This window comes from Cynocephalus volans, chromosome 7, assembly GCF_027409185.1.
Source record: "Cynocephalus volans isolate mCynVol1 chromosome 7, mCynVol1.pri, whole genome shotgun sequence".
In the NCBI taxonomy this organism is placed as follows: Eukaryota; Metazoa; Chordata; class Mammalia; order Dermoptera; family Cynocephalidae; genus Cynocephalus; species Cynocephalus volans.
In genome coordinates, this window is record NC_084466.1 from 36290246 (window position 1) to 36315216 (window position 24971).

A 24971-nucleotide genomic window follows, 5' to 3' on the forward strand; every position below is an offset into this window, starting at 1 on the left:
CTTTAGGAAACAGAGGCAGCAAGGTAGAATTGTGGGGATACTAGAGTGTGGGCATTAGAGATATAATCACCCATGAAAAGAACACAATAATATAAAGAAATTAAGTAACTTCCACACATTTTAGTAGCGCTGAAAGCACCTTACTACTACAGGTTGAGTTCATAACGAGTCTAGAAACAGTCAAGTTAAACAGAGAGTGTATAAGAAAGGAAGCAAATGTGTGTGCCAGCAAATTACCTAAAATTAAAAGATACATCTCTATACCACGTAAACTGCTCTGGAATAGACTCACTCACTCCTTGGTGGTAGCATACAATGCCACCAAACGAATAACAATCCTCTCTATTCAGCCCAATTTAGAGTGTAGCAAAGTTAGAGCTGCCATATTTATAGAGAGGAGGAAGAAAAATGGAAGGAGAAAGTAGTAGTACCAGTTCCAGGAGGCATCTCTCACACACGTAGCTTCCTTACCTTAGTCAGAGCTTGTCCTAAAAGATTCTCAAATGCTTTCAGATTAAGACAGGGACCATTATAGTAGGGGTTACTTTGTGCTTTCCTTCCCAGCCAGTACAATGTTATCAAAACCTTCAAAAAAAAATTCCATAAACAAGATCAGTGCATTTAGATTGTGAGCTCAAACGCAGGTGAGTACTGCAGATAAATGGTAGCACATATCACTCTAAGGTTGGAAGCAGACTGTCTTTAAAAGTTATGGGAAGGAGACGATTTATTAAAAATCTTAATTATTCGTTCTAGATTTTCCTGTCCCTGAGCAAGTTCTTAGATCAAAAGTCCAGATCCCAAAAGGCATTCATAAATTCTACCGGTACACATGAAGAAAGAAAAAAATTCATAAGAAAACATAAATAAAACTTTTCAAGCAATCAATATTTTTTCAACAGACTTATAAAATGAACACCTAATATCAGTAATTCTGAGCTTTCTTATTAACGATATCAAGCTTTTTAAAAATAAAGTTGTCATATTTTTAGATATTCTTCTAATATATACAGAATATCAAAGACATTATATGAGTCTACATTGAGCAAGTACCCAGAGTCCTTAAATATTCAGTGTTTTTCTTTAAAGTCTGATTTGGTAGTTTCCTACTTGCACCCCTGAAAATCATAAAACATGTTTATTTGCCTTTACCACATTACTAATCAGCTTCCTAAATCTAACCTACCCTCTTATACTATGAGAACAAAGAACATATATTTTTACCATATATTAGAATATTTACATTTAAACATACTTAGAGTTTGTGACTGGTTGGCTTCTAGCAAAAATTTAATTAGAAAAAGGATGCAAAGTATGTTTTTAGATCCATTGTCTTTTTACAGAACACAGAAATAAAAACCATGTATAATACTCCATTAAAGTAAATATATCTTACATTTTTCACTCTCCTATCAGTCTCTTCTTGCCTGTAAAGAGAAGAAAAAATCTATTAAGTAAAATTCATGAACCTTAAATTATTAATTATAGCTAGAAAAAAATCTTTTATTCTAAAAGTTCTATGAATATTAATATCACATGGAAGTACAGAAATCTTAGAGCATATATTATCCATCAGAAGAATTTTTCCATATTCATTGATTTGATGAAATATAATGGTCAGTTTTCTACAAAAAGCAATATTTTTCCTCATTATTTTATTCATTATGGTCTGATTTTTTAAATACAGTACTTGCATTTTTTTGTATTTTCATTCTAAACAATGTAAACCCAACCAGAGACAGAAAAAACATCATGCATGCTCATGACAGAAATATTAGAAAACAAAACAAAAACCTTAAAAAGAAAAAAGAAGAAAAAGCAGCTTTGAACTGAGCTTTCTTCTGCATTGTCTATGGGGTTTTCATCCAAGTTCCCAAGAACAAACTAGCTCACAGGCCATGACCCTGCAGATATGAAAAGTGCACTTTAAAAATAGCTATGAACCTCCACCTGAAGAAACTTCATTCTACTACAAGAATCATGGTTTTTTGTGCAACTGTAAAAGAGCCTGATACTTATGGATGAAGTTAAAAGGGAGCAGATGTCACTGCAATATTGAAGAGGCAACAGCATGTTACTAAACAAAAGCATGGGTCACCCTAAGCAACGTCAGTGCAAATTCACAGACTGTAGAAGACTGAGCTAGATGGCTTCTGCGGTGACTTTCTTTGTAAGATAAAATATACACACCCACATAAGTTACCTATATATGTGTGTAGAAGACATATATACATGAAACACAACATATATAAAACACATATTCATATACATAGAGAGAGAAAGAAAAAAGGGGAGAGTATGAGTGCACAGAGACAAATATTTAACTTAGCTTTCAAAGAACCAACAAGGCAATCATGACTATTCCAACAAACATGAACAGAAATGAACCTAAGAATAACATGCACCTCCACCTCCCACCCCCCAAAAAGCACCTCAACAATAAAAGTCACAAATTCTCACACTACTGGTAGAAATGTAAATTGGTATAACTACTTAACTTCTTAATCCACTTACATTAATTATGTAATATTCACACAATGAAATATTATATGGCAATGAGAATGAACAACCTACAACTACATTCAACCATATGGTTCAATCTCATAAACAGCAGGAAGAAAGAAACCAGATGCAAAAGAGTACAGATTGTATTATTGTATTCAAATAAAACACAAAAACAGCAAAAGAAAAATATACTGTTAGAAGTCAGGATAGTACTGTTACAGTTTGAATGTCCCCCCAAAACTCATATTGAAGCTTGATCCCCACTATAACAGTGTTAAGAGGTTTGGAAATCCAACTATGGTATTTGAAAGGTGGGCCTTTGGTAGGTGATTGGATCTGAGGGATCTGCCATCATGAATGCATTAATCCATTCAGGGACTAATGAGTTAAGAAATAAAAGGCTTATCACAGTAATGGCACTAGTGGATTTATAAGGAGAGCAAGTGAGCACATTAGACACTCTTGCCCTCTCACCATGTGACATCCTGCACCACCTTAAACTCTTCAGAGAGCCTCCACCAAGCAGAAGGCCCTCACCAAATGTACTCCCTTGACGTTGGACTTCCCAGCCTCCGAAACTTGAAGAAATAAATTCTGTTTCTTTATAAATTACGCCATTTCAGGTATTTTGTTATCAGTGACAGAAAACTGATTACTAACCCTAACCCTAACTGGTTACTGCTGAGAGACAGAATGTGGAAGTGATGGGAAGAGGGTGGAGCCCCTGGGTTGCTGATCTGGAAGCTACCTAAGTGTGCTCAGTTTCTAAAAAGTCTTTGAATTGTTCATTTATAATACGTATACTTTTCTGTATGTATACTATAAACAGAGTTTGCGACGGGTTGGTTTTCAGCAAAAATTTAATCAGACAAAGGAAACAAAGTATATTTTTAGATCTACTGTCTTCTTACAGAACATGGAGGTAAAAACCATATATAATACTCCATTAAATAAGTAGAATAAATTTCACAGCCCAAGTGCTCGAACCATAGCTTAACTCTTTGGTAAAAAGAAAATCATCTTATAAAAGGCAACAGGCCTTTATTTTGGAATTAGTAAGTGTGGAAAGTCACTAGAAACTGACAACGAAAAATAACAGAGTTGTGAATATATAAGCCCTTCTTAGATTGATGACCAACATGCACACCTCAGATATTAAATTTGCCAAAAGAACCATCAATACCCAAAGGATACAGGAGGCAAAAACCACCCCACTATCATAAGCACACTCAGAACAGAAAGAACAGTGGAGCACTCTTGAACCCTTGACCTCCTTTCCACAACCTAAATAAAGGTTTCTAATCCAACACACTCATTTGCATTTTACTTTTTATCATGATAAAGCAATCATTGGAAATACGAGGTATGGCCTATTATGTGATAAACACAATAAGCAGTGACCTTGGCATTGTTACCTTTCATTCACTTTACATTCCCTTCTAAATATGAGTGTTTATAACAGGTCCTTGAACACAATGACCCATAGGTCAGCCAAATTAGTGTCCTATCACTGCAATGTAATGCTAGGAATTCAAGTAGTCAATGATTTGCTGGAGTAAAGAGAGTTCACGCTCTGATACACAAAAAACACATCCCACTGCCTAGAAGTCAATAACCAGATGGCTCCTTTGCCATCATGGCCACAGGGCACAGCCCCAAGGCCTGTCAAATAGAACCAGGGTGAGGTGGAGGGGAAGCTCAGGGTAACACCCTCCCCAGAGCCAGCCAAGTTATTGCACAACCCATCAGAACCAAGAAGAAGGCAGCCCTATCTCCAAAGTTGGATAATTCCTCCACCACCACCACGCCCATAGTTGCCATGATATAATACCATGTTTAAGAGGCGTGGGCTTTGGAGACAGATCTGGGTTCCACTGGTTATGTTCACTTAGGCAACTTACTTAACTCACAAAGCTTCAGTTTCCTTCTGGATAAACGGGGGATAATGTCCTCCATTTCAGTAAACTAGGAGGAAATGTACACATTTACTTAGCAGAGTCCCTAGCCTTATGGTGAAGTGCTCATCAGGAAACAGTCATTACTAGACTGCAGCTATGTGAGGGCAGGGCCCACCTTACTCACCACTCTACCCAGAAAGGCTTCCCAGTGAATTCATGCTGGATCCCAGGATTAAAAACTGCAACCAGCCTGCCTGACACTCCCTATCTCTCATTCCTGCTTTATTTCTGTATTTATAACCATCTACTACAGGCATTTATTTTTAATCTCTCTCTCCTCCACCAGAATCCAAAAGGATTTTTGTGGTTTTGTTCACTATGGTATGCCAAGTGCCTTAAGACGGGGTCTGTGACCTGGCAAGCACATAAAAACATGTGTTCAAAAATGCCTAGCACAGTGCCTGGCACACAGATGCTCTCAATTACTGGTTAAACACATTCATTTAAGACACTCTTTCATGTTATGTTTCCCTTGCCCTCTTGCCATGGGAGGCTTTGAACAAAGATAAGAAATTATTTCTAGAATAAGGTCAAACAAAGGGCAAGGCAAACTGGTGTGGTATCACTGTCATTGTCTAAACATCCATGCTGGCACCAAGCCAGCCCTCCCCACCCATCCTTGGTCTACCAAGGCCAGCCCTGGCCAGATACCCTTAGATTTTCCAAAAGTTCAAAATCTGAGAAAAAAATATGCCTGCACAGCAAAAATCTATCTCCCTCATATTCAATAGCACAATTTGGGAACAAGGTGCTAACAGATGAGATGATTTTTTTTTTTTTTTTTTTTTTTTTTTTTGTCATTTTTTCGTGACTGGCACTCAGCCAGTGAGCGCACCGGTCATTCCTATATAGGATCCGAACCCGCAGCGGGAGCGTCGCCGCGCTCCCAGCGCAGCACTCTACCAAGTGTGCCACGGGCTCGGCCCTCAGATGAGATGATTTTTTACCAGTGTGTACCAGCCAGCTGTGTCCTAGGACCACACCAAAAATGATTCCAAATACCTCCTGTTTATCCAAGGAGCTAATGTGGGCTCACAAGCATGCATACCACAGCCTTTACTCTAGCTTCTCCAGGGGGCTGCAGAGAGCCAGACCCATACCTGGGGCATGGCTATATCCCCAGAGTCAATCACAGACCTGACTAAGAACAGTCAAGCATTTAAATGTTCATATGTAAGTTACCTAAAGCCACTCACAGAACCAGCTCAGCAGACCAAGGGCCAAGAGAGACAGAGGACATTTTCCTCCAAGTAAGAATAAAGCTTCACAGTCTGACACAGAATCAATCCCACTTCTCTTCTTATACTTCTTTCCTGTGTCTTGATACCCATCTTCCTCAAGGTACCAACTTTCTCATTTGCAACACTGAAGGCCCAATCTCCCCATGCTCTGTCCCAATATCATAAGCACCTAAGAGCTGAATTCTCTATGGCTCCAAAATCATCTTTTCTCCCCAAATCCCAGCCCCCATCCTGTCCAAGCCAACCTCGGTTAAAACTGAATACAGTTTTCTGACTGAACCATTACATGAGGAAATGTGTGATTAAAAACTCATGCTACAATTTCTGATACAGTAGGAATATTTTTGCACCAGGTAACACAGGGGAAGATTTCCTCACATTCTAATAAAAAAAGTGAGGTTTGGCACCGCTGGCCACCACCCCAAGCCTCCAGCCCAGGTCTCCCTGGCAAACGAGGAATCTGGAATTCTGCAAAGGACTCAAGCACAGTTAATACCCAGCTCAGTCTCCTCCCGGCTACCAGAAAAAGCTTCCTTCTTGATTCCTTTGTTGCCCAGAACAACTGCAGATCCTTGAGTGACTATGTCCCCAGGCCTTTTCTTACTGAAGCGACTTCCCAGAGCAAGGCCCAGATTCTTCCTGGAAACCCAACCTTTCAAATGCTAGTTCCAGCCCTGCCCAGCCCAACCCTGCCTTGCCCTGGGTGGCAACAGGTGACCTGGGTGTTGCCTCTTGGGAAAATGGATTGATATTATAGGAGCTGGACTCACAAGGCACTTGGTCCCTTTCCAAGCCACTAAGTACTCTCTGCTCTCCAGTTGTTGCTTATGCAGTTTGGCCACCTGTTTACAACTTTAAAAATAAAATAAAATAAAAAAATCAAGAAATGAGGTCCTTAATCATTTCATAAGCAGTCACAAGAAGACAAAGTATGTGGACAGCATCTGATTTAAATCTGTCAGACATGTATGGAGTAAAGGCAGAGGCAAGTGTGTGTGGCAGCAAGAGACAGTAGAGATAATTCAAAGCAGATGTCCTTCTGATGACAGAAGAGTGGCATCATTTTTATATATGAACAAGACTGTCTCCAAATGGGAGGAGACCGTTGGAGTCCTGAACAACCCTAAAGATATTAGGTGAAATTTTAAGAAATAGCAAGAAAGTAATTTCTAATAATACTGTCTCTAAGAAAAGAGGTCATTTCTTTTCAAAATGTAGAAATCAGAGAAGGAATTTAGAATATATCAAGCAATGGCTTCCTTTTCTATTAATGGAAATGCTATTGTTCTATTAATGGAATTTATCCATTGCACTATTTAAAACAGAGCAAATACTACCACCTTTCTCTAATCACTGTCAAATACAGGAGACATGTGCATAAAAAGTTAAGGATGAATTCTTAGAATACTTTACTTGTTTCTTTCCTTCTCTCAAAAAAGCAAGCTGCATTATGGGGGGAAAAAAAGTAGGAAATTGACATTCTGCCTTCTTCCCTCCCACCCTCTCCCTAAAAATGAAACTGCACTCCATTTTGACAACCTTCCAGTAATGTTAGTTACAGACATGTGACTCATAGGTTTTAATCTGCCACTGCTACAAAATGCAATGCTATCTGATTATTGTGGAAACTATAAAAATGACACTTGAGAAAATAACATCACCCCTGGAGATAATTACTGAGCAGAAATATATAAACTTGATGTTTTCTGTACATGCCTATGTGAGAAAAAACTCTTGGAAATTCAACAGTTTGGGCCCTAGCAACATAATGCTTATTCCAATCATGAAAAACAAATAAGTACCCTCCTGTTAAAAATAATTTGTTATTAAATTTCACACCCCTCCCACAAACTACTAAGAATAGCACAGTTTCACTTAAAGAGAAGGGGGAAAAACTACCTGCACTCGAAGACACTGGCACACAGTCCCGCTTAAATAATAAAATTGAAGAATGCTGTTGCAGGAGCTGAAAGGTGGGTTTTATTCTTAACTCTCTCAACCAGAGACTCTTTTATAATACTTCTTTTCTACTTTGTGTAATATGAGTGTTATTACACAAACTGATTTCACAATTGAGACTGACATGTAAATCCTGTTAGACTATAAACCAGAAACAGAGTATATATTAAGATAACTACTGAATCCAGAATTTAGTATACATTATCAGTGATCTGTTTATTAAGTGGAGTCTAACATTCAATTATACAAAATGTACTGAGGAAGAGACTAGAAGGAATGTCCACTAAATCAATTTACCACCAATTTTTCTTCTGTAGGTAATAACGCTAGTAACTGCAGCAATGGATACAGTAGGTTTTGGTTTTAGACATGTTAAGTTCGATACACTTAAAGTAGAAACATGGAGTAGGTAATTGGTAATTAGACATTCAAATAAAATGTTCAAGGTAAAAATCTAGAATGGAGATAAAACTTGGTGAGTTATCAGCATGCAGATGGAATGTAAAATTGTAAGACGAAATGGGATCACTTAGGAAATAGTATAGATAGAAAAGAAGTCCAAGGACTGAGCCCTGTGAAACCCAACACATGAGCCTTAAGAAGCAGAGAGGGCACTAGCAAAGCAGACAGAGAAGGGCCACCCAGGGTGACAGGAGAGGCTAGCCAGGAGCAAACAGGGTCAGCGGTGCTGTGGGAAGGCAGGATAAGATGAGGGCTGAGGAATTATTGTTACCCCTCACAACTAACCCACTCACCACACACAATTACTAAGTTACTTCTCCTCAAAGGAGGAAAGAGAGAGAATTATTAATATCAACAAAAATTTTATCAAGACTACTGACACACCTAAAAATATAATTTAAGAAAATACTGAACTGGACATCTCAGGTGTCCTTCCAAACTTGAGCCCATGCTCAGGAAAGTCAAAATGAAATTTGACTTAAATATAAATCTTCTAGTCTTTAGGGTCTTAATATTGGAACAACAATAATGTACCAGGTGATATATTTTCATTCAAGTGTTTCTAAAAGTGTGTACCAGGGAACAGGAGAAACTGGCAAAATTTTAATGGGACTTAAGGTCAAAACTTTTTGAAAAAACCTACATACTATATTATTCTCTTGAGTATACATAATAGCAAGTTAAAGTTCTGAGAAATCTTATAACAAGAGGCCTATTTTACTTATACTTTGAAAAATTGACTTTTAATTTTTTTGGAAGAACAGTTACTAAAATCTTAAGGACACTAGTATTAATTGTTTTCCAATTGTATTCTGTTTAAGTCCTCCTTTATGCTTAGCAATATAATTAAAATAATCATAACAATTGCCTTTATTAAGCACTTTATAACAATCATTATGTTCACTGTTTCTACATTATCTCCTTTAGTCCACAAAACAATATAATGATTTAGAGATTAGGAAACTGAGACTTCAAAAGCTTAGGAAACTTCCCCAAGGTCACAAACTATTAAGATTTAATGTGATTTACAGACTTTCCCAAGACCCTGTTTTAGTATTAATGCAATCACAAATACTTTCTACCTTAATATATTTAAAAAATAATTTACTTCTTTCTTAACTACCTCCCCCAATAATTCTCTTTGTAATATCCTAGAATGTAATTGTCAATATTTTCTCAAAGTGTTGGTTCAAAACCTACTTATATCAACAATAATTTCCTCCCTAAATCTGCCTCCCAAAGACAATAGCAGAAGTTTCCCATTGTCATCTTTGCGGGTGAAATTTAAATATGTATTGAACTTTCTTGCATATTCAACTCATTATAAGATTCCACAGATGAAAAATTGCCAAAGCACTTTTTAAAAGATCTCTTCTAAGTAAATGAAATACTGTCATCATCATAATTCTCATACTTAGAAAGTAATCACAAAATATTGATTTCCGGTACTTTACCACTGCTAGGTCCTTATAAGTGTGGTTTCTATACGACGAATACCCATGAACTCTAAATAAATAAGATTATAAAGTAAGCATGTACAAGATTAAATGGGAAAAGATTTTAGTTAATTTCCTGAAGGTACATTTTCTTACCTTAAAAAATGGAGACAATATTTACTTAGGTGTGTGAAAATTAAACATAATATATTTAAAATGCCTAGTACATAAATACTTATTTCCTTTCTGATGTACATGGAAGTTCTCAGTAAAGCATATGATGATGTAAATTATTTGCAAGTTATTATATCATTACACCAATTTCTTAGCTGTAACTTAAATATATTAAATGTGCTATGTATTTATAATACAAACCCCATATAATCAAAACAATGCATACCAAACTATCATGCAACACATTCAGAAGTCTTCACATTACTTAAAAATAAGTTATTTTCCACTTACTGTAATACTTGTTTTAAATTTTAATTTCAACCATGAGAAAAATTAGTACCCACGCCATCCACCCACAAAAAAAGAGATTGCTAGTCCTCAGGTTTTATGTCAAATCATTTTAGTCCTAAATTTTTCCTGTTCCATATAAACTTCTCTTTCTTTATCTAATGTATACTGGAGCAACCCTGAGATAGAAAAAAATTAAGTTTGTCACAATTTTATTTATGCCAAAGATTAATAGAGATAATATCATTTTAGAGCAGGGTTTCTCAATCTCAGCAATATTAACATTTTGGAGCTCATAATTCTTTGTTGTGGGGGGACTATCCTGTGCATTATAGAATGTTAAGCAGCATTCCTGGCCTCTATCCACCAGCTGCCAGTAGCACTCCCCCACCCCATTAATGAAAATCAGAACTATCTCCACACATTGCCAAATGTCCTCTGGGAATTGGGGTCAAAACTGCCATGGTTAAGAACCACTGTTACAGAGGATCTAAGAATTTAACTCTTCTAATCAGATAAAGCATACTCAAGGTTCTCAGGTGTCTAAAATGAACTGAAAGGGTCACTTAATGACTGCAATCTAGAAAAGTATATCAAATGTAAGAGCAAAGCAATCAGCCAAGGAAGAACTACACACCTGAGAAGTTAATGAAAGACATTATCAAATCGAAGGGCAAGTCCTAGCGCAGTGCCTGAATCATCATGGATACTCAGTAAATATACACTGAATGCTGAAAGAATTACAACTTAGTATAGCTAGGAGCTCAACATTCTTGCTACCTTGTAAAAACTCATCCAAGCACACCCGTCTCTTTGATGTGAAGCAGTAAGAATGATGCATCAGTGAACCTCATTTTCCCCATTACAGTGATACTGCAATATATTCTTAGAAAGTCTGACCAACTTAGGTCAGTTAAGTCTTATTTAAGCCATTGCCTAATCTTCATAAACTTTAGATCCATCTATCATGCGTCACAGGATGTTTAAGTACATGCTGTGAAATCCATCTGTACATAAAATATGAGGGTACTTCAAAAAGTCCACGGAAAACAGAATTAAAAGATAATATAGCTGATATGGGCCTTAGCCCTGCCACACATCCAGGCCAGCAGTGGAGCCAGCCCAACACCTGGGATCCTGAGAAAGGAGTGGGCCAGCCCCACCCTCACCCACAACCAGATGGTAGAATGTACTTATTAACCACATGTGTTTCTTTGGGGTGTGTGACTTATCTACTCATGTCCTTCCCCATTTCTGCTTAGATTTTTCTAATTCATTTTTAAGAGTTCTTTTTGCAATAAGGATGTTAATGTTCGTGTGTGTTTTTTTTAAAAGTAGAGAGTAGAATAATGGTTACCACAGTTTGGGAGGGGTCGGAGAAAGGTTAAGAGTGAACTAATGGGGACAAAACTATGCTATCTCCCCTAAGTGAATCACTGTGCAGTACATGCATGTATTGAAACAACACAGTGTACCCCATAAAAATAAATATAAAATTGAATTTTAAAAAAAAGAATACAAATCTTTCCATGAACTTTTTGAAGTACCCTCATATACTGTACCTGAATAATTCACATTATACCACCACAGTTTTCTTAGTTGGAACAAAAGATTCCATTTTTAATTTGTTTCTTGTTCAAAATTTAAAATATCAATTTATTGAGTACAAAAGAGACTTTGCAGATGTGATTAAGTTAAGGATCTTGAGGTGGGGCAACATTCTGTGTTATCCTAACTGTAACCGCAAGTGTCATATAAGAGGGAGCAAGAGGGAGACTTGAATACTACAGAGGAGAAGAATGTGACCACTGAGGTGGAGCTCAGAGTGATGTAGCCAGGTGCCAAGGAATGCTGGCTTTCTCTAGAAGTAAATTTAGCAAGGATGGATTCTCCCCTGGATCCTCAAGAAGGAACCAATCTTGCTGACACCTTGATTTTAGCCCCATAAGACTCGTTTTGGATATGATATCCAGATCCATAAGAGAATAAATCTGTGCTGTTTTAAGACACTGAATTTGTGGTGATTTACTGCAGTGGCGACAGAAAACTACTACAAGTACCGTATCAGCATTGCTCTACACATGTCATATGCAGCTTAATGTTACCACCCATATAGCTCTCTATTCAGTGTTATCCCCATTTTACAGATGCAAGACTGAAGCTTAATGAGACTGCAATTTTCCAGAAGTTACCTTTCTTATACAGTCTTAATTCAAACCCAGATTTATCTGACCTAAAAGACTATTCACAGCATATCAGTATCCTTGGGCTAAAAATCCTTATTCTCCAATTTAACCCTCATCCACAGCCAACCACTGTCAACAGCACCATCTGTATTTATGTCAGTGAAACTCATTTCACAGTTAAATTTTGTCACCAAATTTTCACTTAAAACTATTTAATTCCAATTAGTTTAAGAAAATAGAGTAAAAATTTGCTTTTAAACTTCAAAGATAACATCTTTCCCACAGGAAATTACAAATATGTAAAAACTACCAGTGCCATTGGAAAAAGGAATGAGAAATTTCTTCCTTGTGAATACATTTTCCAAACTTCCCACGACTAATAAAACCAAACTCAACCTATCTCATAAACAGAAATAAATGAAGCTGGAGCAATTGACTAATTATCCAAGGAAGATAAATCATATTTGTTTTTAAATATTTTATATTTCTGATAATTTGTAAAAAGCTACCTGTCCTTCTCTAGAAAGTCAACATGATGCATTATTTAAAATTTTCCATTTATACATACCACCCTTGATTTTCACATATGCACACGCACACCCTATTTCCTATTTAGTCTTCCATAGAACAGTTGCAATCTCAAAATTATCAGAGTATCACCAATCACCCTGTATAAACCATTGAGAAAAAATGTACATGCTTCAAATGAGTAACATAACTGGCTTTCAAAATCAGGTTAATATAACCCTGCCTGTCAGTTAACTTTCAAGTTCAATATTCATTCAATCAGATGCCTTTCAGACTAATTTACATTTATTGCAATCAATTTCAATTTTCCCATTTTATTGGAGAATACCTTTTCGAAACCTCCAAGACTAATGAATCTCATGTTCCCCTTCCCCCTGCCATTTAACATATTTAGTGCCAACCCAATTCTAATACCTCCCAGGAATCTTTTCTCACCTATACCCTTTATAGCCCCACTGTCATTATCCCCAGCCAGAATTTAAAATCTAATAAGTTCTTCTTAAGTGCATGCATTATCTAATCCCCAAGCCTGTTCATCCTTCCACAAGCTCTGCCATAGTGAAGGGCTCCAAGTTTCAGAGCCAGAAAGCTGAGGCCTAAGCCAAACAACTCCCTTTCCCTCATGTCCCCATCACCAAGTCCCATCAATTCCAGCCCCTAAATATCTCTTGAATTCAACTTTTCTTTCTCAGATCTAACTCATTTCCTGCCTTCCATCTTACCCTACATCTCCTCCATCACAAAAATGCCTCAAGAACCTTCCTAAAATGGCATCCTCTGTGCAGTTAGGGATCTAGTAATATGTGTTTTAATGAGCTCCCCAAGGCATTCTGAAGCATGCTGATTGAAAGCCACTACCCTAGAAATTAACCAAAGTTTAACTTACTCCTGAACTGAAACTACAGTTTCAATGAGTTTAGCTACTTCTCTGAAAAAGGAAGTTAACTGAAACATAATTCCTCTAGCCTTACCCAACTAGAATTAAAAACAAACAACAAAAAACACAAAGATACTCAAAATTAAGTGAAAAGCCTGGAATTACTGCCAATTATTTTCAAGTGTCAACTAAAAAACCTCAGTATGCTTCACTGTGCTTAGGTGTGGTCAAGAAAGCAGCGTAAAAATGCACTTGATTTGCTGCTATGACAACACACTAAGCTGGCTCTAAGGATGTCTTGGTCCAGTAATCTAAAGAACAGGGAAGGTCACTGAGTTTAGTATTTAACACTCCATAAAAACCAACACTCCATGTGATCCAGAAGACAACACCTAAGCCTTAAAAACCACATATCTTGAGTCCACAGAACAAAATGCTTCAAGTAGCACAGAAGGAATGTCTCCCATAAGGTTTTTGAAAAGTCAACCAATGTCGGCTTTGAAGGAATTCTATTCAGAAGGTTAAAATAAGTTACTTTTGTTGCATTCATTTTATAATTTCCTCATAATACCATGCATTCCTGTTTTATACCTCTGAAGAAAGGTAATTGGTGAGAAAACAGTCTGAAGATATTTTTCTATTTCCTAATCTTTAATTTCTCCCCCATTTAAGAAAACCTGAACTAAATAACATTGAAATAATTTATCTGAATGTGATGAAAGATTACATGAGCATGAATATAAGGCCACCTTATTGGAAAATCCTACACAGAATATTATAATGTCAAATGACTTTCCATAAAAATACTGATGTGTAAACAGAGCTGTAAGGCACCAGGTTTAAAACAGGAAAACAGACCAACTTTTTGAAAATAGGTACAAAACATGGATAAAGAAATATGTATAGTGGCTGCACAGAAAAATTAAATTGTCAATGGTAAAGTTCCTTCTTTATATTCTAAAGTATGAAATAATGTGAACATATTCTGGTCTGCTGATTCAAGTAAATGGGCTGCTTTTTAAATTTAAGTTTGGCCCTTGCTATGTTCAGATTACTAAATCTGAACTCCAGTAATAAAGTAAAATGTAGATAAAGACCAAAACTATAGATAACGATTCACTGAAATAAAAAATGAGGTGAATGCTGGGTAAAATGAAATATTCCTCTTATTTGAGTCTTTTGTTGCTCTGGTTGAGCTGGCAGTGACATACAGTGGAAATAACTACACTAGGAATCAGGATATGGAACTGAAGTCCAGACACACATCTGGCTGACACTGCAAAAGGCACCTGACCTCTTCTAGGCCACTTTTTGTGAAAGTACTGCACTGAATGAGATTATCTCTTTAGCACCTTCCAGCTCTGATATTCTCATTTTTACCTCTTACAAAGGAACATTCCTTAAAAGTACATGTTTCTCAAATTAACAATTCCCATTACAATGTTAAAATTGATATGAAAATCAACAGAGAGCCTTACTAATCTCTCTAGAGAGTCTTTCTCTCTCAGAGCCTTTCTGGTAAATTCATATAAAACAATGAACCCTCACATCAACTATCTGGCATGACTAACCATTCTGAACGAATATAAATGGAGGTTGTCATGTATTACATTGATTATAATTGTGCAATAATGCACTCCAAAGTTGTTCAAGGCTGACAAGTTTTTAGTACAGTATTTATCTACTCTTAAATGCTGATTTTAAAGTCTTAAGAAATTAAACATTTTTTGAAATCACAATCAAGGTCACTGGTAGCAGAAAATTAGTACATTATCAAAGTCATTTCATAAAAGCAATTCCAAGACATAATAAAAAAAGAGCTTTCAAATGTTTTAACCCCAAATTTCTTCTTAAAGTTTCAACAAAACGTAAGAGAGGGATCAAAAACCAGATTGTCGAATCATTTACTTAGGAGTTGGGGATAGGAAAAGAACTATGACCAATGCATTGGGGGGAAGAATATTTAGAGGTTCAAAAGTTTATCTAAGGAAAGTCCTTCCTAAATCTGTAATTCTCATCATTTTATGAACAAAATAGTTTCAAAGCACCTTGCAACCCTTAGAGACTCAATGATTTACTACTAACTTCTTAATAAGATGATGCCCTTCCAACTTCTATAATTTTCCTTAATACATCTGTTACTAAAATTAAGAGGACAAAGTATCCACTCATAAGAAAATCTTTAAGGAAATAGTAAAAACAACAACCATTCTTAACAATGAACTAGATTAAAACAGGAATAATTGTTAGTGGGCTATTCTATAACTTTATGTACTTTAGGCTTAAGATGCAGAAACAAACATATTTGCTTTCATCTTTTGCAGTTTAAGAACACTTTATCATTGTTACCACAGTAATCAAAATATCCAAGGAGTATGAAAAAGTCTGTCATAAGTTATTCCTAAATCTGTAGCCTTCCATGCCTTAAAATTTAGATTTAATTGGCAAATAGTTCTAAGTTTACTCTAAATAACAAAAAAGACAAAAGAAAAAAAAAACTTTCCCTTTCATATATGAGAGTATTTAGGTCTTTCCTGCCCCATTACTGGAGGTTGGACAGATTGAGTTTATAGGCACGTCACCTACATTGTGCCATCCTTTTCCTGGCAAAAGCAGCCATGCTAGTCCTTGGCCGCCCTTCTTCTTCCTCCACATTTCCCTCGTAGGAGGGTTTCACCTCACATGGACAGATCTTTTATTTTCCCTTCTGCCTTATTCCTCCAAGGATAAAATCATATTGCTTAGTTTACTTAAGAAATCTACCTTTATAATCCTTTCTTAAAACACAGCCATATTTTAACCACAAAGTTATTTTTACCTGCATCTTATTAAGTGAGAAAATACTTAGAATCAGAAACTAAGGATGTAAACTGAGGTAAATATAACAGAATTAAGATTACTATGGAAAAAAACCTATAAACTAATCCATATGTAAGAGAGAAAGAAAGTCCTCCCCCCAAACGCAAACAACAGTAACACAGCAGTCCTTTCTCTTCCTGCCGCATGCTCGTCCCTCCCCTCACACATGCCCTGCCAGCCTCTGACCTGCGGACACACGCCACCTTCCTTGTGCCCTCCACAGCATTCCTGCTCTTAACTTATTGCCTTTCACCAAGTATTTTTAATTCAATCTATCTCCATAGATACTAAGAGTTAGTTGTTTAAAAAACTACCATAAAGATTAAAAATGAAATAAATAGAAGAAAACTTATGTAGATTATACCTACCATGGGAGTTTAGAGAATAGAAGTCTAAAATTTTATCAAAAATAATATCAGTAGTAATAAAATCATAACATTTATTGAATATTTGCTATTCATCAGGCATCTAAGCTCTTTACCTGTAATAACTCATTTAATCTTCACCATGGTCCAATACAGTAGGTGCTCATGTTCTCCCATTATACAGTTAAATGGAACGACAGAGAAGGTAGGGGAACTTGCCAGAGTCCACACAGTCAATAGTGGCTGAACTGGGACTAGCATCCAGGCAGCTGGCTTCCCCTCTTAGTGAGGGATGTCTCCATGGAGGAGGCAAGATGGAAACTGGCCTCCAAAAATGGCTGTCCAGAGGAGGCCAGAAAGAGGAAGCTGGCCTTGCTGGCTGACAAAGCTTCCATGGAAGGGAAATTAGAATGTGGATGGATAAGCAACAAGCCTGGAACTGCATAAACATCTGTGAGAGGAGTGTGCGTGGACCTGACAAGGTGGATGAGTGGGAACCACAGTAGCTCAGGAGTGAGAATGCACAGGTCAAGTACTCTCATGCAGAATCTGAGGAGAGGAACAGACAAGACACTAAGTCTCTACGAAAATCAAGAGTCAAAATACCATAAACATTTAATCATCTGATCAGAGTGAGCTTCCTCGAATTCAAATCATACAAAAACTTTGAAAGAAAAAACAAGCAGAGCCATCACTCTTTTGTGAAGGTGAGATTTAAATGCAAAGACACAAGCCCCACCAGTCAGTGGCCCACCAGATTGGGCACAAGGGCAAAAGGAACTCACGTGTACACCATAAACACACCTACCCTTCAGAAGTTAGTTGCCCATTTTAGTTTTTTAATTTACAAATAAAAATGGCATATGTGTATCACGTACAACACAATGTTTTAAAACATGTATCCATTGCGGAAGGCTAAATAGAGCTAATTAACATACACATTACCTCAGTGTGCTCCCTTTCAGACTCTCAACTATAAGGCACACTAAAGCCTCAATTCGGTTAGCATTTTTCAGAAGATAAAGCTTACCAGATATTGTCAGAATACAACATTAATCCCAACAGCTAGTTTTATTAGTGCCTTTAAATCTATTGAATATACAATTCTATCTAAAAATATACTTAAAATACTATATCCAAAAGAACCTTCCTGACTTGCTGTCTCCCCACCCTGATTTATTTTCCTTCATAGTCCTTATCATTGCCGCACATTATCTTACATTTATTTACTCTCTGTCCTCCCTATTAGAACATATGCCTTGCAATGGCAGGACTTTGTCCTTCTCACCACAAAACTGAATGCCCAGTGCCCAATGCCTGGAACAGTGCCTGCCAAATAGTGGGAGCTCAATAAATATTTAAATTCATTCATTCACTTATTGAATCAAATAGTCTGATGCCAGAATACTCCCTTAAGTGTTCTGTTGTTTTTTCAACCTTAATAGATAAAAAGCTGAAGCAGTCATTGGTCATACAACTGGCATATTAGGCTGAACCAGATCATTCATTTTGCAGACTTCGTGGGGGTTTTTTTGGTTTTGTTTTTTAATTGCTGTTGTTTGGTAGCAGGGTTTGCAGGGGTAGGGGAAGACAGGCAGATAAATACACTTGTTGTATGAATTTGGATGAAATGTGCCTGAAGCTGTCTATTCTGTGGGAGTTGTATATATTCTTGTTTGAACAGTTGTTTACAAGAGATACGGATTTGAAATTTAAAGCCAATGACAGGAAAGAAAGACAAGCAAGAGACAACTAGTCCTCATGCTGTAGGAGAATGTACAAAGCAAACGGGTAGGGCTGAGTATGGCTGACACTGGCCTGCATCATAGATGCCACACAAGCAGTGATATTTTTTATTTAAGGACCCCAAGGCTAGGACATACAGTGATTTGGGGTTCTCTAAACTGACCTCAATATCCATCCAGATCCAGAAGACAAGCCCATTCTTTTATGGGTAAGGCATGTGGTGTTTCCCTTGAAGGGGTAACGTTCCCACTGCCAGTTATTCCAAAGTGAAGTAGTTCCTACACAGGAAATAAGAACATTTCCAGAAAGCACTAAGGAAAACAGACATTAAACTTCAATAAAAAAGAGGATATTTTTAACTGCTTTTAAAAGAAGGAAAAACAGCAAATGGTTAAAGCTACAGTTATCGATGTATGGTACTGGCAGAAGGTTAGGTATATAGACCAGTGAAACAGAACAAGATGCACACGTACGTGGACAATTGATTTTCAACCAAGGTGCTAAGTAATGCAATGGGGGAAAGACAGTCTTTTCAAAAATTAGTGCTGGTGTGGAGTATACTATAAAGCAAATATATTTCACAGGGCCTACTTTCTTTTAAGTTCAGGTTTAGTCTAATTTCTTAAAAGTACATATAAAATGTTGACCCTGCAAAAAACAAAAAATTTTCCCCAGGCTATATAGTCTCTGTTGTAAGATAAAGAATTTGACACAGCAAGGTTGCTGGTTCAAAGACAGACAGGTTACTGATTGATATGTAAAGATACTGGGAAGCTGCTGTGGGGAGGAGTGTTTGCTAAGATCAAGCTTTTGTTGATCACTCAAATTGCCTTATGGAATGTCACTTTGCTTGTTTTACTGAATGTTACCATCCTATATTGTTAAACTATAACCCCACCTATGTTCTCTTCCTGTAACTTCCTGGTCTGGAGAATAAATGCAGGAAGAGAAGCCCAATTTGTGGTTAATTTCCCAAATGGAAGGAATGCCTCTCTCTTGAGGGTTCCAGGAGATTAACCACTTCAGGGTCTCTCACTGCTCAGAAGAGATGGGCTCTGAGTAATCCTTTGTGGCTCCGTCACCCAGGGGAAGTGTGGTGACAAATCCGTGGGGGCAAAGCAAAATGCTGGAACAACTGTATCAACTGGATATCAACCTTTACTTCACACCACACAAAAAATTAACTCTAAATGGATAATAGACCTAAATGGAAGAGCTAAAACTATTTAGTTCATGTGGGGCGGGGGGCAGACAATATCTCTGCAACACTGGGTTAGGCAAACACTTCCTAAGCAGGACACAAAAACATGTGGATAGTAAACTTAAAAAATCGATGAAATGGTAATTTCATCAAAATTAAAATCTTTTGCTCTTCAAAAGACATAGTTTAGAAACTGTGAAACAAAAAGGCAAACAGCAGATTGGGAGAACGTATTTGATAAACATATCATATGACAAAGGGCTGCTAACCAGATTCTCACAACTCAATGAGATGAAGACAACTCAATTTTAAGAAGTGGGCAAAGATTTGAAAAGACTCTTCAGAAAAGAATATACATGAATGGCTGAGACATACATGGAAAGATGCTCAATATCAATAGTCATGAGGAAAATGTAAACTAAAATCATAGTGAAATACCACTGCACACTCAGTAAAATGATTAAAGTTCAACAGACTGATAATATTAAATGTTGGGGTGAATGTAGAGCAACTGGTATTCTCATATATCACAGATGGGAAGGCAAAATGGTACAGCCACTCTGGAAGACAGTGTGGCAGTTTCCTATAAAGCCAATCATACATTTCCCATATGATCCAGCAATACCATCCCTAACTACTTACCTAAGAGAAATGAAAACTTGCCCACGTGAAGAATTCAATGTGAATGTTTATAATAGCATTTTTCATGACAGACAAAACTTAGAAACACAGATGTCCATCAATTGATGAATGAATAAACAAACTTTGGCATATCCACATAGGAAACACTACTCAGTGATAAAGCACTGCACAACATGCATGAATCTTAAAACCAATATGCAAATGGAAAGTGGCCAAACATAAAAGACTACATACTATATGTTCCATTTATAAGATATTCTAGAAATGGCAATACTATAGTCACCAAAAGCACTGTGACTAGAGATTAGGTGAGGGGTTTGATTGCTAAGGACCAAGAGGAAACTTTCTTGGGTTCTATATCTTGATTATGGTGATGGTTACACAACCATATTTAATTACCAAAATTCAAAGTGGGCACAAAGCAGATGGAATTTTATTGTATGTAAATTATACCATAAAAAAGCTGGAAAAAAATTTTAAACAAATGGTAAAGGTGGAAGAGAAGGGTCTCCTGGAGAAAAAACGGCACGGACAAATGTATGGCTTTGTTTTGGAGTCAATGGTGATCATTTTGCACTGGCAAGAAAGTATAGGCATGAAAACAAATGTAATGCAAGGAAGTGCTTATTTAAAAAATGGAATAGGACTGGCCTGTTAGCTTGCTGGGTCAGAGCTTGGTGCTGATAACACCAAGGTCAAGGTCAGATTCCCGTACTGACCAGCCACCAAAAAAAAAAAAAAAAGGATTAAAAAAAAAGAATGAAGGAATAATTTTATTTCCACCCTCACTTTCTCAGAGCTGGACTTTGTTTTCCTATAAATGACTATTACCTCTTCATAGAAGACTCCCAAATCTAAAAAGCCAGCCATGATTTCTGCTCAAAGATATTGACAACTCCTGCATTTCCATTTGATTTTTCTACTGTCACATCCAACACAATGTGTTAAAAACTTAATTTCCAAATTGCCTCCAAATCAGCTGCCTTTCTTGTTTCTGCTAATGGTTGCAGAACTCAAAAGCTGACTCTTCTTGCTCCTCCATGCTAACCAATCCCTGTTATGTTTTACTTCAAATATCTTTGGTATCTGTCTCTTCATTTACATTTTCACTGCTTTCAGCAGTTGGCATTCTTACCACAACACACACCCATGGCAACAACTTCCTTACCTCTCTCCCAGACTCCAGGCTAGTTCTCTTTTAATCAATTTTATGTACTACATAAGTACCCCATATTTCTTTTTTTTAATTTTTTTTATGATTCCATTAATATGAATTTTTTTATTTTTTTATTATTACACAAAGTAATCGAGGCCCTTTCCCCCTCCTTCTCTCCCTCTCTCCCTTTACACCCCCAGCAACATCAGTTTGTTTCTCTTAAAAAGTTCAATGAATCATTGTGATTATTGTATCTTTTCTGTTGGTGGTTTATTTATTTATTTGTTTTTACTAGCTCCCACCTATAATAAGTGAGAATATGCAGTATTTCTCTTTCTGTATCTGGTTTATTTCATTTAACTTAATTTTCTCTAAGTTCATCCATGTTGCTGCAAATGGCAGAATTTCATTCTTTTTTATAGCAGAGTAGTATTCCATTGTGTAAATATACAACATTTTCCTTATCCGCTCATCCAATGATAGGTATTTGCATTTCTCAAAGGAAGATATAAGAATAGCAACAGACACATGAAAAAATGCTCAACATCACTCAGCACCCAGGAAATGTGAATCAAAACCACATTGAGATATCATCTCACTCCAGTTAGGCTGGCTATTATCAAAAAGACAGAACAACAAATGGTGGCAAGGATGCAGAGAAAGGGAACCCTCCTACACTGTTGGTGGGACTGTAAAATGGTACAGACATTACGGAAAATGGTATGAGGCCTCCTCAAACAACTACAGAGAGATCTACCATATGACCCAGCTATTCCACTTCTGGGTATATACCCAAAGGAATGGAAATCATCATGTCAACGGGACACCTGTACTCCCATGTTTATTACAGCCCCACATTTCTAAGTCTCTGATTTTAACATTTTAACCTTCTGCTTGAAAGCTTTTGGTAAAAATCCCACTACCTATGAGATAAAGTTTAAACACTCTAGCCAGGATACTTGAGGTGCCACTCAAGCTTGTCTCAACCTACCTGTCATCTTGCCTGCAATCTTCCAAACATGCTAGAGACTCATGCCTTAAGCTTCAATGTAAGCCTCAAGGGTGGAGACCTTATTTAACTCATCTTTATTCATTGCTTTTCATCTAGAAGATTCTGTAAGATATTTGATTTGGACTTTTCGCTTCTGTGCCTCTGGATGTGCCAATCTTGCAGCACTCTCCTACTTCTCACTCAAATCCTACTCATCCTTTAGATCCACACTCAAGTCTTACACTCCCAATACCTTCATCAGACCCTCACTCCAGTATGTGACCCACATCACTTATTGGCTATGTCCCAGTTACTCACAGTGGGGTCTTCATGGGCAAGACCTGAGAATTTGATAAAAATACCTACTCTGCCTCAGACCTGAAGAATCAGAGTCTGCATTTGAACAAGATCTCTAGTTGTTTTAGATGAACACTGAAGTTTGAGAAGCACTTGTCTAAAGTACTCTAACTCTCAATTAACATCTGGGTAACTTCTCACCCATAGCTTCTAACTATTACACACTCCTCCATATCTCTAGAACTTCCTTTCTAAACAACCAGCTTCATGGACCTCATTTCTGATAGAAACACATTAATACATTTTTAAAAATTCCTTCATTCAATCTTCATATATTTCATTTAGACACACTTAGAGTTAAACTTTTACAACAGAAAGAGCCCTGGGTTTAGAGTCATATACGAAGGGTTTCCACTTGTACCTTTTAATAAGCATGTGACCTTGAGCAAGTCACCAAGCCTCTCAGTCTCCATTTCCATTGCTATAAACACAGGCTGTAAACACAGGCAACCACCCTATCTTACAAAGCAGTTATAAGATTACACGAGGCATTGAGCAAAGCATTTAAACCTTGCTTTCTTTCCATTCTCCTCTACTCACTCTCAAAAGCAGTATTTTTCCTTCCCTTACATATTTAATAGGCTTAAAATTCAAGTGTTTTCTTGATTGGTACCCGGAAAAAAGAAAAAAAAAAAAATTCAAGTGTTTTTTATTATCACATCTAACCCATCCACAAGTTATTTAAAAGAGAATTGTCCTTGTTTGTATTCTTCTGCTATATGCCTACTTTAGTTCCACATGTCTTCAGTAATCTAAAATCACATTCACAATATGAAAGCTTAATAAATATTTCTTCCTACTAAAGAATATCATTTAGAAATAATTTCTAAAGTTTGGTTAAAGAGGAAATGGTCACCCCATTTATTGTAAATCCCAGTAAAGGAATTCTTAAAGTGTTTCTGTGTTTGAGTCATTTCTTGAACTTTGCTTTTCTGAGTCACTATGTGATCCCCCACTCTTTTTTCTGCAAACAGAGGGGAGTTTCATCTTACTGAAATTAGACTGTGCTATTTATTGTTACACTTGATGTTCTGTGCTTATCACCTATTTCAAACCCTCCAGTGTCCACACTGATAGCAGGACTTGGGACAATGTACCGTAGTAATTTTTCTTCTTTAATCCAATAGAACAGGTAACATGACTATAATTTACCTTTTTACTTACAGTTTGGGCTTTAGAACAGAACTTCAAATTATTAATCAGTAAGGCTTTATATAAACTTAACATACAATGAAATAAGCTGTAACAAAAATAATATCCCATGTTATGTTTTCCTTTTTAAAGACCACTTATTCTTAGCCAAAAATGTTTGGAGGAGGGAGTCATAGTTTACTCTGGTTTTAACAAGATTAAGTAAAATAGAGCATCAAAAACTGGTAAACAAGATATTATTCTAAATTAAATGCTTTTACCAGTTCTAGTTTTAAAGACAATTCCTGTGCCAGTGCTATAAAGGTCAATGTATGATAGTATGATCCCAAGCAATTTAGATTACTAAGGTTTTACAATCCTCAACCTTTAAAAGAAATGTTCCATTACCATGGCAAACAAAACTGAACATTCAGAAATATCTGCATGAAAGTCATAAATCCTATAAAGGCATTTATGGGCACAAATGGATCAATAAAATCCAAATACTGTACTCCATTATTTCTCAACTAGCCAGTATTAAAGGATACATTTGTACCCTATTTCTTCTATTTTAAGACACACATGTTCTCATTTAACATTCCTAAAATTAGGAGGTCTTAAAATCAATGATCTCAGACTTAATGGCATATTGTAATATATCCTCTTGAAGTCACTCAGCTCACAAAGTAGGAAAAAAATTTTAAATCATAATGCAAACATACTTGCTGTGTATCAAATGAGGCAGTATCAATCATGTATACAAATCTACTTTGGGTATAGCCGGCTTGGTTTTTAAAAAGCAACCTATGACAATTTTAGTCACATAGCACTAAAAAGAATACCAACAAACTTTTAAAAGCTGTTTAAGTCTGTTTAGACAACACAGTGTAAGGAGCACAAGCTTTGCAG

The 24971-nt window shown here is 36.6% G+C and overlaps 1 protein-coding gene across 6 annotated transcripts in view; it reads right to left on the reverse strand.

The window, feature by feature from the left end:
• Window positions 1–24971, reverse strand: part of LMO7 (LIM domain 7) — a 119258-nt gene that overhangs the window by 65058 nt on the left and 29229 nt on the right. For all 6 annotated transcript variants that reach the window (XM_063101719.1, XM_063101715.1, XM_063101718.1 and 3 more), the window contains exons 3-4: window positions 1397–1427; window positions 472–585 (exon numbers count right to left, since the gene is read on the reverse strand). Coding sequence is in view for 5 of the 6 variants with exons in the window: in XM_063101715.1 (XP_062957785.1) it covers window positions 472–585; window positions 1397–1427 (145 nt within the window). In the remaining variant the exon portion in view is untranslated. The remainder of the gene's footprint in view (window positions 1–471; window positions 586–1396; window positions 1428–24971) is intronic.